The 12,099-nt window shown below is 46.0% G+C and overlaps 4 protein-coding genes across 14 annotated transcripts in view; 3 read left to right on the top strand and 1 right to left on the bottom strand.

Moving 5' to 3' along the window:
* Positions 1-399: 399 nt before the first annotated feature.
* LOC113212171 (peptidoglycan-recognition protein LE-like) lies at positions 400-5,410 on the top strand. 6 transcript variants are annotated; one of them, XM_052277301.1, is made up of 5 exons: positions 400-1,059; positions 2,246-2,341; positions 3,046-3,192; positions 4,215-4,378; positions 4,607-5,410. In XM_052277301.1, the coding sequence occupies exons 1-5, from the start codon at positions 531-533 to the stop codon at positions 4,988-4,990; spliced, it is 1,320 nt and encodes a 439-aa protein (XP_052133261.1). In that variant the 5' UTR covers positions 400-530; the 3' UTR covers positions 4,991-5,410. The 6 variants fall into 6 exon arrangements, with proteins under 6 accessions (XP_052133261.1, XP_052133262.1, XP_052133260.1 ...); XM_052277302.1 differs by having other exon boundaries at positions 401-1,059; positions 2,246-2,329; XM_052277300.1 differs by having other exon boundaries at positions 401-1,059; positions 2,246-2,329; positions 3,034-3,192.
* A 134-nt stretch (positions 5,411-5,544) lies between these two features.
* On the top strand, positions 5,545-7,649 carry LOC113212170 (DNA primase large subunit-like). Of its 5 annotated transcripts, none has more exons than XM_026430776.2 (5): positions 5,545-5,884; positions 6,136-6,254; positions 6,333-6,721; positions 6,826-7,017; positions 7,092-7,649. In XM_026430776.2, exons 1-5 carry the CDS (start codon positions 5,694-5,696, stop codon positions 7,395-7,397), a joined length of 1,197 nt encoding a protein of 398 aa, XP_026286561.1. In that variant the 5' UTR covers positions 5,545-5,693; the 3' UTR covers positions 7,398-7,649. The 5 variants fall into 5 exon arrangements, with proteins under 5 accessions (XP_026286561.1, XP_026286560.1, XP_052133259.1 ...); XM_026430775.2 differs by having other exon boundaries at positions 5,968-6,254; XM_052277299.1 differs by having other exon boundaries at positions 5,672-5,811; positions 6,470-6,721.
* A 325-nt stretch (positions 7,650-7,974) lies between these two features.
* LOC113212173 (uncharacterized) lies at positions 7,975-9,940 on the bottom strand. Its single transcript, XM_026430782.2, has 4 exons — positions 9,616-9,940; positions 9,358-9,467; positions 9,036-9,240; positions 7,975-8,557 (listed from the first exon to the last, which is right to left on the bottom strand). The coding sequence occupies exons 1-4, from the start codon at positions 9,616-9,618 to the stop codon at positions 8,108-8,110; spliced, it is 768 nt and encodes a 255-aa protein (XP_026286567.1). The 5' UTR covers positions 9,619-9,940; the 3' UTR covers positions 7,975-8,107.
* A 101-nt stretch (positions 9,941-10,041) lies between these two features.
* LOC113212172 (alpha-tubulin N-acetyltransferase) overlaps positions 10,042-12,099 on the top strand; it is a 6,358-nt gene continuing 4,300 nt past the window's right edge. The window contains exons 1-7 of one of the 2 annotated variants that reach the window (XM_052277297.1): positions 10,042-10,217; positions 10,703-10,852; positions 10,969-11,140; positions 11,236-11,383; positions 11,498-11,582; positions 11,705-11,771; positions 11,895-11,935. In XM_052277297.1, coding sequence (XP_052133257.1) covers positions 10,114-10,217; positions 10,703-10,852; positions 10,969-11,140; positions 11,236-11,383; positions 11,498-11,582; positions 11,705-11,771; positions 11,895-11,935 — 767 coding nt within the window. In that variant the 5' untranslated portion in view covers positions 10,042-10,113. The remainder of the gene's footprint in view (positions 10,218-10,702; positions 10,853-10,968; positions 11,141-11,235; positions 11,384-11,497; positions 11,583-11,704; positions 11,772-11,894; positions 11,936-12,099) is intronic. The other variant, XM_026430781.2, reaches the window with a different exon arrangement.

The following is a 12,099-nucleotide window of genomic DNA, read 5'->3' as shown; positions in this document are numbered from 1 at the left end:
CTTTTACACGAGTAGAATAAAGTAAATATATTTTTGGTTAAGAGGAGACCTACACACCCTTACACACTACACAACACAGCACCCCCACACCACTGACCCCGGCTTAAAACGCTGAGAAAGCGAGCCATTTTCAGTTCTTGGACGTCTTTGATCTCGCGACTGAACGCGTAAAGCGCAGATCTTTCTCCCCTCTTCTTCTTGACAAGGAAACAACAACATGAGTGTTTACAGTCGCGTCACGCACCGCAATGCTCACCGCCGCCGGGCTCGCGACGGAGGGGGCCCTCCTCCTCCGGCCGCTCACCCCTTCCATATCTCCCTCCCCCTCCCCCTTTCCACTCCCCTGCCCTAACCCAACTGGCTGAGCCGAACCGTGACTCTCGCGCGCGGTCGGATCGGAGGCGGCGCCGGCGGCGGGCTATCGTCATTCGCGTGCTCGTTCTCGCCGTGGCATGAGCCGTCCTCGACGCGCGGCGAGGGGCGCCGCCTTCACCGGCCCCTCCCCGAGTGCGTCTCGCCACCCGTGAGCGATGGGCCACCGGGGTGGCGACGACCCCCTCTGCTTCGACGGCGTCGTCAGGCTGGCCGCGCCCTGCGCCTCCACCTCCGACACCACCGCGGTGGAGGCGGACGCCGCCGAGCCCTACCTCGCCCGGTCCGTGTCCGCCGTGGACAGCGGCTTCCGCGATGACGACCTTGATGACTCGGCCAGCTCGTGCAGCAGCGCGACCTCCAGCTGCTATGCGGGCAGCAACTCCAGCGTCAGCGTCAAGGACTTGGTGCACAGCGCCCTGCACGCCGACGAGCCACCCATGTCCTTCGGCGACATCTCCGTCAGGCATTCGGAGAACGTACAGATTGGGAACAACACGCACTTCCACGGCAAGGTGACGGTGGTACTGTCCTCGAGCAAGTCCGTCAACGGTGTGGCCGTGCCCGCCGTGCTGCCCGCCGCCACCGATCCTGACCTGCTGCTAGCGCTCGACAAGGGCCCCGTGCCGCGCTCGCCCGACGGCTCCGTCCCCCCAGGCGACCACGGCGGCCACCTGGGAAGCAACAGTAAGTACAGGGTGTGCCCCCCGGGAGGCGGGCCGCAGGAGACACGCAGGATGGGGGACGGTCGATTGCGGACATCTATGGATCCGGAGGGTCGGAACGGTCGATTGCGGACAAAGTCTTTTTGACAGGGGATTACCGGGTCCCGAGGGTTCACGGGTCTGCCCGCAATCGACCAGGGCTCACCGCGGGCGGCCGTGGCGTGCCGCGTCCAGGTGGACGCACAGCGTCCGTGCCCCATGCCGCCCCATGCCTAAGCGTTGGTTTGCTTAGTTGTATTTTTTAGCAGATGATACCTAACACTTAGACTTGGAAACGTATGACCCAAGCGTATGGAGCCCCATGCCTAAGCGTTGCGCGGAGCGATAGCGAAGCGCAACGCTGCACAGATAACGACATTACTGACTTCAATGTATTGCGTTAGGTTTGTTAGTCTAGGTTTGCTTAATCATTTTTAAAACAATTGGCTTCAAAGATAATTGCATCATTACTGACTTCATGTATTGAGTTAGGTTTGTTAGTTAAGGTTTGCTTCTTAATATTTTTTTTATTGTTTTTCAAGTTTAAATTTTTCTAGCCTGCTTCGATGATAAGGCACGAGAGGAATACAGAGTTCGAAGCCAAAACATTGAGAATACCTATAGTTAGTTGGGCCTCGACGCCGCTCACTCGACCCGCCCAGACCCGTCCCGGTCGATTGCGGACAGGCCCGTGGACCATCGGGTCCCGGTAATCCGCTCGTCAAAGAGACTTTGTCCGCAATCGACCGTTTTGACCCTCGGCTCCCAGGTATGTCCGCAATCGACCTGACGCCCGCAGGATAGCAGCTCTCCGACAACAGAGGCCATCCCGCCTCGAATACAAGGCTGGCCGACGGACAGAAAATGTTCAGTGGTCCCGCGGGTCACCCAGTATATCAGTGGTTGGTATTGGGGTCGACCGCTCGGCTGCACTTTCTTATCAGCGGAAGACTGGCCGAGCCTGTACCGCCTGCTCAAGTATTAAGTTGGGAGGGTAGCGGTTTCACGGATAACCCTTTAACGTTCGCATGGTAGTATTAGGATTAACTGCGTCTCTGTTTCGCACTGCCCTCACGACCCCTCCTCTCTTTTTATTTTCCTCTCTTCTTCCGCAATACCTTTTATTTTACTTTAATTTTTATTTTTTTGTTAATGGTGGACGGCTGCAGGTTGCAGGATCTTCCACAAGAGACGCTGGCTGACACCCCGCCGTCGTTTTATTATTCGCCAACCACGCCCTGGGAAAACCAAAGGTGTCTGGCCAGGTTAGGCCCCGAACTTGAACTCCGACGAACTCTGCGCTCACCCGTCCTCCCTCTCCTTCGCCATGCCGACAACTCCCCTCTCCCCCTCTACCGTGAGCTGCTGTGAATACCTATAGGTCTTTCGCAGGCCTGGGTTACATGATCATCATGGCCAGTTTGCTGCGCTGTGCAGCAGAGCACACTCAATATTCCCTCTCTTGGCTCTAACTCCCCGTTCCTTGGAAATCGTCGGCACGCCTTCACATGATAAGCTACACGCCCTGATGCCGGCGTGCGCAGCGCGCTGCGCCACCCGTGCCGCATGAGCGCCTCATCCTTTTGTTTTTACTTTTATGCCCCCCCTCCCTCGGTCACCCGCTTCGCTCATTGTTCGCGGCCCTAAACGCCGTCGTCACTCTGCTTCTTAATCTCTCTCCGAAAACATTGAGCATACACGCAAAAAAAAAAAAAAAGATTAGCTGGATACGTGATAGGTAGTGAAATTCGCTGAGCAGCTAACTTTTTCGACATCCTAAGTACTGATCAGCCACTACGGGGATGACCTTCGCCGCCAGAACTAGAAAGTTAGCTGGCCTAGCTAATATTAATACCTATCACGAATCCACCTAATACATTAGATTTCTCAGTTAATCCTCTTTTTTCGTGTACACACGGAAGGTTTAACCCGAGGTTTAAGCTGATCTGGATCGCAGTTTTGTTGACAGAGCGGGCCGGGGCCGAGCAGCGGGCCGTCTCCACCAAGTTCTGGACCAGACCCTGCTTCTACATCCCCGTCGCCCTGGGGACACTGCTGGTCAGCGCGCTTGCCATCACGGCCGCGACCTTGTCGTCGTCGTCGCCAACGCCAACGGGTAAGGACGCGCGTGGGGCAATGTCGGAATCATGCCGGAACCATCCAATGGGAGCATTCAATATGGTTGGTAATGCGATGAACGTCGCAAGGTCCTAGAACTCAGAAAAGTGCCAAAAGATCACCAGTGACGTTGAGAGATTTCTTTTCCGTGTCACTTTGGGCCTGCCAGCGCGACCATAAGCTTTGTCACAGCTTCCCTTTGTTCTCTTACTGACGTGGGAGACCGGTTGCCATGGAGACGGATCTATGCAGCAGAAACCGGTCGCAACGATTACCGTCCGTCGGGTCGGCTAGGTCGTCGAGTTTCGACGCCGGGAGCAGGGCAGGAGAGGAACAGGCTGTGCGGGCGGCGGCGGCGGTGCGCGGGTCCGAGTTTTGCGGCGATGAATCGGATCATGCGCGGAGATGCCGTGCCGCGGCCTGCTGCGCCGTGACGCGGTGGGAAAACCGGCCGAAAGCTCCGAGTTATAATGAGGGCGGTATAGTCGTATCATGTGCCGGAAATGACTCGAGCTCGGCGCGCTGATGTGATGGACATAAGGGGGCCGCAGGAGCGGGACATAATGTTACGTTTTGCCAGTAATGAAAAAAAGTTGGGGGGGGGGGAGAGTACTTGTTATTAAATACACCAAGAAGTGATCGAGCTGTTGCGGACGGTAGGACGTTCAAATTTCCTCCACCTCAGCGCGCTTTCTCGAGGCGGACTATTTTCATCCCAGCAGCAGAGGGCGTGCACCAATTTGAGCGATAGAGTCGTGCTAATCCAGCACGAGTTATCCGGCGGGGGGCCGGGCCGCAGCGAAGCCTATCAGGGATCAAGCGTGATTGGGGATGGAGTTTGGGGGGTTGAGCCGGCAGGAAACTCTTCCAAACCCGACCAACGAACGTTACTCTCATTTCGACTTCGACGCTCAGTTCGTGGCCAGACACAGTACGCGATAATTCCCGACGAATGCGCTACAAAGTCACTTTGCTACATCACACTGTAAAGCCTGACCGTGCCGTCTTTGGTGCTTGCAGCCCGGGCGCAGCTCCCCAACGGCCTGACGCTGGTGCCGCGAGACGAGTGGGTGGCCGCGCCGCCCAGGGACGGCATCAACCACCTGACCACGCCCGTCGAGTACGTCATCATCCACCACTCGGCCTCCGATATGTGCTACAGCAACCCCGAGTGCGTGAAGCAGGTGAGGCACCACCAGCCAGCCCGCCGTTGCAAACCTGCCGAGTTCACCTATCAGCCCTTCAGCAGTGCAAGCTCTCGAAGCGCCTGGTTGATAGGCAACATCTCGCCTGCAGTGCGTGTGTGTATCGCGGGATGGCCTATCCTGCGTCTCGCAGGCGTTGAGCACCCGTAATTTGCCGAATGAACCTGAAAAGAAAAAAACTGTGTTTGTTTTTCTTTTGTTATGCAGACCCGCCACATCCAGCAGTACCACATGGAGAGCCGGAACTGGTCCGACATCGCCTACAACTTCCTGGTGGGCGGCAACGGCTACGCGTACGTCGGGCGCGGCTGGGACCAGGAGGGCGCGCACACCTTCAACTGGAACGCGCGCTCCGTGGGCGTCTGCCTCATCGGCACCTTCACCTACGGGCGGCCCACCATCGAGCAGATGCGCAGCACGCTCCAGCTCCTCGAGTGGGGCGTGACGCTGGGCAAGGTCGCCCCCGGGTACAAGCTGGCGGGAGTGTGCCAGATGCGCAGCACCGAGAGCCCCGGTCGGCAGCTCTTCTCCGAGATCAAGCGCTGGGAACACTGGTGGAACTACACGGTGGGGGACTCGTACTGCAAATGATAGGGAAGAGCACCCGTGTCTCCCCTGAATGATCTCGAATCCGATCAGGAGTGACCCCTTCCTCATCTCACACCGCCTATACCAGCGCAATCAAATCAGTGGTGGCTAGGGGGATATGTTTGTGGGGAACTGAATGTGTCTTCGAGTTGGGGACATGCCATAAACAGGCTGTGATATATTTCGAATATTTAGAAAAATTAAGACTGTCCGTGTTCAAGCAATAATTAGCCTTAAAAACACAACAAAAAACAGTGTAAAGTATGTGTTTGCTTTTGCCATCCATTTGAAGTTGTTGTACAGACGTTTGTAGATTTTTTTGAGTTTCTAGGAGTACATCCACCATCACTTTGTACACACTTTTAAGATGTTTTAAATTATAAAATGCCTACTTGAGAACAACAATAAATTTCATTTATCACACCTTTTACATACAACTACAAAATCCTGAAGTATTTGAAATAACACAGAGGTGAAATCAGAAAATTTGCCCTTTAGAAAAGTTTGTATTCCGCTAGCCATTCAAATGTCCCACCCTCTACGTTATGTTTCTATAGTAATATTTCTCATACTCTGATTAGTTTTTCATATCAAGCAAAAGGCGCCAAAAGTAAAATTTCCAAATCTGCACTACTGTAGCACTCTGCAGACGACAATATTTATTTTTGTTGCGCACGACGACGACCAATATGGTCTAAAACATGACATGACGTTTTATTTCAAACCTCCAAGAGGTGACATTCAATTTCATCGTCTACAGGAATGTTTAGAAGAAAGGATTAGTTATCTAAAATATGTACAGATCTCAGAGGACATATCCGAGTGTAATGAAGGTTTCAAATTTGAATATTTGACTGATGGATCAGCACTTGATAGAACAGGACACTTCATGTTAAGGTATCAGTCAGTAAAGATAAAAAATAATCATCTTAGAAATGGCATTGTGTTCATTTTGAAATTCTCCCTCCTGTTTACTACAGGTTATTTGCATCCAAGCTGGTTGGGTTAGAAAGTTTTTTACTCCATTCAGAAAGTGTCCTGTTTGAGAAGAGGTTGAAATGCCTCAGTCATTTTGAGATAAAAAAAGAGTTACGGACAGCTCAGCGGCATGTGAAAGAAATATTGAGTTCTGGTTTCCTTCTTCCCAGGTATAAAATATTTCTTCAGAACTTTACAAGCCTTTGCGAGAGAATAATCTCAAGTGGGGGACTTTGCCATGTCTTTACTGACGCACATCCTCTCAACTGTAATAAGTTTAACCTATCAGGTAAACACTCCCCTTTTTTTTCTACGGTGTCCAATCACAGTAAAGATTTTTTATGACATTTACTTCCTCATGTTCCAGTCCCATTCACATATTGTCTTCCAATGGTTCGCACCAGGAGGGTTGACTTAAGAGGAGGATTGGCTGTGGTTCCATGCAGCGAATGGTCTACATTACTTTCATGTGTATTTGCTAATCATATTAAATATGGTTTGCAGCAACTATCACATTCTAGGTCATACCAAATTATCTGGGATGATGACCGAATAAAACTTCTGTATCAAATTGTAAAGCAGCAGTCTGGGTTCTATAGTTCAGAAGAGGCATGTAGTACTATGACTTTGTTAGCCAAAGATGTTGACGGGAGAAGTATATTTTTTCCACCCTGCATGAAAAACATGCACAAAATCTTACGTCAACGCCATCGCCTCTCACATTTGTCACGTTTTTACTACAGCTTATTTTTAAAGGTAAGTTACTTCTTTTACTCAGTCAATACTTGAAAAATTAAAAATATAAATATATATTTTTTAAAAAATATGGTTTTTTTTTCTGATTAAATGTTTATATATAGGATGTAGGAATGCCAGTAACAGAGTCTCTAAATTTTTGGAGTCAAGAATACTCACAAACCAATACCAACTGCGCATCATGTTCACACTCCTGGCAAAGAGATAACAGGAAATATGTTTATAGTATCAGGCATATTTACGGATTAGAGGGCTCTCGTCGAGTGTATCAAAGTCCACGTTGCAAGCAAGTTCAAGTAAGTTCTTAAAATCATGAAGCTTTAATTTTAAAATTGTACCAAACATGTGGAAATCATATTTGCTGTCACAGGATATGTCACTGAGTCCATCAGCAGATGGTGGGTGCCCATTTGCAGATTTTGATGAAGAAAAGCTTCTGAACTGTCTACATCAGGAGATAAAAAGTGAAAAACAGTCTATTGTATTACTGAAAGAAGCTAAAAATGAAAAAGGTCCAGCTGAGGCATGTCGATTGTATTGTCAAATGTTGCATAATCTTGCGAACAAAAGTAGCATTTCTGCCCCAGAAAATATAGTTACTGTACAAGAAGATATAGACCTCACTGCTTTACATCCATCTAAATTTTATAAGTATATTTGTGAGGCTACATCATAGACTTCCATGTATGTTATGTGAGCTAGTATCTAAATATGCTAGGACGTGGCCCAAAGAACACCTGTCAAAATTGCAGATATTGTTTTCTTAGTTTCACATCATTTTGAAAAAGCCGTGTTCTTTGGGAGAGGTAGAAATATCTCTACAAAATAAAACCATGACCTTTCACAAATTATTTTAGATTTTGGAGTTCCCAACACAGAAGAGTTGCAAATGTGTTTGATGCTATTCATTAAAACAGTACAATTTTAACAGGAACTGTCTTTTTAGGCCACTCCTGTAGGGGTCACAAAATATCTTCCAAACTTATATCGGATTGAGGAACAAAAACCACAATAACAGCGCAAAGATCTGTGTTATGTTGGTTAGTGCAAAATCTGAGATGGGTCTGGTTGGAGGAGCACTTAAACATTCTCCAACCCCTTTGCCTTAATTAATAAATGTTCTAACATTTCGAAAATACTCTTCATGAGCTTTCCTAATCCAATGCAAACTATTAATTTCGACTGCTCTTTCATCTTTACAAAGACAGAGAGTGTATATATACACACATGATAGTTCATTGAGTTTATGTTCGTCATGATTTTAAAATGTTCATAATTTTCTTTATGCAAACAACATATAACAATATTTACAACAGAAATATTAAAAACAACAAACGCAGGTGATGTGTGAAGCGTAGGGTCACCTGCGTTGTGGTTGTGTTGCAATCAAATAAGATTATTAGCCCTCATGTATGACAAACACTTTTTACAGTCACAGTACCTCATCCCATGCCCAATTATCTTGTCAACTGTGTTTGACGCACGTAATTTTTCAAGAGCTTCTGGTGTTGCCCTTTCTCTGTGCTTTGCTGTAACATGCTCTACAAGTTCATCAACACATTTCATCCCTCTGAATGAAATGAAGTAGCAGACCGGACAGCGAACTCCTCGGAAATTGTACACATAGGTGGCAGGTACGCTTTTGGTAAGATGAGGGTTGTGCTTCTTTCCAGTAAAGGAACCAGAGTAGGAAAGTGTGTCACTCGTGGTGGAGCTACTTTCATCATCAAACATCGAATCTTCCTCATCCTCAGAAATGTCTTCTTTCTTAATTGCTGCATGATCCTCATAGACTTCGCATGAGTTAACGATGAAGCCGCCATGTAATGTGCCAGACTAGAAAGATAAAAGAACATGTTATACATTGGACTGTTGCTGGTGCCCTGCTTGTGGAGGACACACCATTAATGAGAACACTGCACATATGCTTTTGCAACTTAATCTTTCAGCATTTAAAATTTCCTCATACAAGTATTTTTTAGTGCCTCACCCGATTAGTGTGCTGTTGATTTGTAAAAAAAGAAAGTTGTAACCTTGAGAAACATTACCAGAATGTACACTTTGCACACATTTACAAAAGGTGTTGTACATTCTTGTTGCCTGCGCTCAAGATTCCTCAACCAGAAATTATATGAAATTTCTGCGGTATGGCTTACTTTCATGAGAACCAGAAGGGCCCCAAAAACAAACGAGTGTTTAAGCATGACACCTCACTGACAAATTATTTACTGAGAGTAACGTTACATCAAGCCTAAAGTCCATACACTCTGAGGAAGGTGAGGTGCTACAGAAATACAGTGACATTCATACTGACCTGATCTGAATCACTCACGTTCCTGGGGTGTAGCAGTGATGAGTGAGGATGGGCAGAAAACTTCAACAATTCAGCAATGAGCCTGTTTGTAAGAGAAACAGCCCAATCTCGTATACCAGGTGGCAGCACCGACAGATCTTGCATGCAGATGGACTGAGCCTGCACAACTTGTCCGAGGGTAACAGTGATGTCAACTCCCTCCACACTAGAGGCGGGGATATAGATGTACATCATTACACAATAATAATGCTACACCTACGTCCATAAGGATAAGAAGCCACATGTACGTGAAACGGTGGACGAAATAGAATTATGACAGTACCTTATGTCGTTGGCGTTTAACAATGACTCCAATGGCATATTTTGGTTTTGCAGATTTGCTATGACCTTATAAAGACCATCTTCACCTCTATCATTATACTCTGAAGCAGCCTGAAAACGAGGGACGGCATCTCATTACGTTGACTGGTATCGGTAATGGTCCACAGGTAAGACGTCAAGGACACATCTATGATTATGTGTCTGAGGAAACGTCATCATAACCAAACCTCAATCTGACCATGATAGTTTCGTAGCTTACCATTGAACTATTCCTCCTACCGGCGATTTCGTAAATCAGAGCTGGTGAACTAGTAATAAGATGAACATATCTGGCTGAGCCGATTCAATCTTAGTTAAGCTTATAAGCTTAATAATCTGCGAAGCCTTTAGTAACCCACCCCAGGGCAGAAAAAAGTAAGCCAACGGCAGGGTAGTCGACGCAAAGTTTGAATCCAGTGCTATGACATGGTTTTGCGACCCGCGCATGCAAGCTCAGCCTTGAGTGTCAACTCCTCCTAGTAATTGTTGGTCGGTATATCTTGTGTCTTTGAAGTTTGAAGCTAGTTTGAAGCCGGCCGGAAAAACAAAAACAGGAAGCAGACAGCTTCGTCTATCGATGTTTATGATCGATTGTGAGAAAAGACAAACAACAAAAACAACACAACTTCTTCTTCATCTTCTTCTTATCTGGGAACAGTTGAACAGTAGAACAGTAACTTTTTGACAGGAGTCGAGAATAGTCGGTACAGCTGTCAACATGGAGTTTAATTTCAGTATTAATGCGCTATTTAAGGAAAAAATAGTGAAGGTGAAAAACAATTTGCTGCCAGAAAACTATTCTTCTGACAGAAGAGGAGATGGGTAAAGTATTCTGTTGACCGTTTGCTCACGGCTGAATGAAAAACAAATCACAAAATTGAGGTTATTGCGAAATACTCCCACACACAGGAAGTAACATTGTTTCTCACTTTGTTTACTTCCAAGATGTAACGAGTATGCATCGTATTGAATGTTCGTTTTTCTATCAACTCGCCTCATATTTTTAAATTGAATGTATGACTTTTTGACCCAGTCTAAAAATCAGGCCAGATGTCATGGTTGCATGCCCCTATTCCATATATGGCCATCAAGCACACCTGCTGGTTTCGGAATGAATTTCCCTAATTAATTTCTACTCATGCTAATGAGTAATAGGTCCAAATGCATAATTTTATCAAGAACTTGGTTTAGAATGCTAGATTTTGTAAATTGTGGTTGTAAATTTGTTTTGTCATGAAGCCTGTTAAAACATGTGCATGAAGTTAAATTCGTGGATAGTATACTAATGAAGGCCTGAAAATTTGCAGGGATGTTGTTTCTAAAGTTGCAGATGTGCTGGACAAAATGGGAGTTGTTTCTGCCAAAGCACAGAATCTCCCTGTTGCAATTACCAGTGCTTCAAAGTTGCGAAACACTGACCATGTGGTGTATGTCATGACAGATCCTGATGGAAACAAGTGTGTATTTCGACTTTAGTCTGTGTTTGAAGGAGTTTTTGAAACAAATTGCTGTTCTCTGGGCTTTAATCGTAACATCTGTAACATCTGTATGTATGTTTGCTTTTTTAAACTAGGGGGCATGGCACAGTTGTTGGAATTTTAAAAGTTGGCAGCAAAAAATTGTTCATTTACAATATGACTGGTGTTCAATGGGAAATGGAACCCCTTTGTGTACTGGACTTTTATGTCCATGAATCAAAGCAAAGAACTGGCTGTGGACGTCTTTTATTTGATTACATGCTGCAGGTAGGAAAAACACCCATCTAACGTTAACTTTTGTTTTATGGTTCACATTTGATGGACAGAGAGACTTGTAAAGGTGCCCTATTTTATTTTTTCAGGATCAAAGAATCAGCCCTAATCATTTAGCACTAGATCAGCCATCAGAGAGTTTCTTGTCCTTCATGTGCAAGCATTATGGACTCGACAGTATAATTCCTCAGATGAACAGCTTTGTGGTCTATGATTGCTTTTTTGATGGTCGTTCTGGTAATATAATCTGTGGAATACTTCATAATATCTAATCCATCTACATTTGAAAGCAGACTTTACCGCATTGTATTTGTTTTTGAACAAAAATTTATTTGTATTTTTTTCTGTTAGACAAAGGCAGAGGATCCTCCAGCCACGGTAGTACTGGCTCAAAGACCAGGACCACTGTCCAAAGTGTTAAAGCATATTCTCGCTCGTAAGTCTATGTACAGTATACAAAAATTTAAGCAACCTTAACGTGTGGGGTGTGGGTACAAACTTGCGCAAACTTTCCATGTTAAACATGCATTCTGAAAGATTTCCATGTTTATTTTTCAGACATGAACCATCAACTCCAAGTTATGGAAGACATTCAGCAAAGAAAGCTGGCAGTGTCATGGCAGAGGTAACACAAACTGTTGTTCTTTTCACATTCCATTTGAAACTTCATTCTCTGTTCATGGGATTAATAGGATAGGACAGTTCTTCTTTACTGCATATATTAAAGTGGTCATTATTTCATTTACAGTACATGCAGGATCCATCCTTGATGTCACGGAATGGAAACAGGTATGTTGACTGAAGTTTACATAGATTTTCACCTCAAATTAATTTTAATGTAGAAATTAAAATGCCTGATTTGAGGTGATGGATGAATGATTGCATCTAATGACTTATTCATTCTCACATGTTACTTGCATAACTCATTTTGCCATTCATTATTTTGTGCTTAC

Source organism: Frankliniella occidentalis, unplaced genomic scaffold (genome assembly GCF_000697945.3).
Source record: "Frankliniella occidentalis isolate FOCC.00 unplaced genomic scaffold, Focc_3.1 Scaffold9, whole genome shotgun sequence".
In the NCBI taxonomy this organism is placed as follows: domain Eukaryota; kingdom Metazoa; phylum Arthropoda; class Insecta; order Thysanoptera; family Thripidae; genus Frankliniella; species Frankliniella occidentalis.
Note: the sequence above shows the minus strand (reverse complement) of the source record. Positions and strands in the feature narration are given on the sequence as shown.

What these genes read in the sequence shown, in the direction of transcription:
- LOC113212173 (XM_026430782.2), bottom strand. An exon ending in TTAAACGCCAACGACATAAG is followed by an intron (nt 9,241 to 9,357) that starts GTACTGTCATAA and finishes CCCCGCCTCTAG; the next exon opens with TGTGGAGGGAGTTGACATCA. An exon ending in ACGTGAGTGATTCAGATCAG is followed by an intron (nt 8,558 to 9,035) that starts GTCAGTATGAAT and finishes TTATCTTTCTAG; the next exon opens with TCTGGCACATTACATGGCGG.
- LOC113212171 (XM_026430779.2), top strand. Translation starts at nt 531, where the DNA reads ATGGGCCACCGGGGTGGCGACGACCCCCTCTGCTTCGACGGCGTCGTC. An exon ending in CGGCCACCTGGGAAGCAACA is followed by an intron (nt 1,060 to 2,245) that starts GTAAGTACAGGG and finishes GGACGGCTGCAG; the next exon opens with GTTGCAGGATCTTCCACAAG. An exon ending in GTCGTCGCCAACGCCAACGG is followed by an intron (nt 3,193 to 4,214) that starts GTAAGGACGCGC and finishes TGGTGCTTGCAG; the next exon opens with CCCGGGCGCAGCTCCCCAAC.
- LOC113212170 (XM_026430775.2), top strand. Translation starts at nt 5,694, where the DNA reads ATGACGTTTTATTTCAAACCTCCAAGAGGTGACATTCAATTTCATCGT. An exon ending in TAATAAGTTTAACCTATCAG is followed by an intron (nt 6,255 to 6,332) that starts GTAAACACTCCC and finishes CTCATGTTCCAG; the next exon opens with TCCCATTCACATATTGTCTT. An exon ending in CACGTTGCAAGCAAGTTCAA is followed by an intron (nt 7,018 to 7,091) that starts GTAAGTTCTTAA and finishes TTGCTGTCACAG; the next exon opens with GATATGTCACTGAGTCCATC.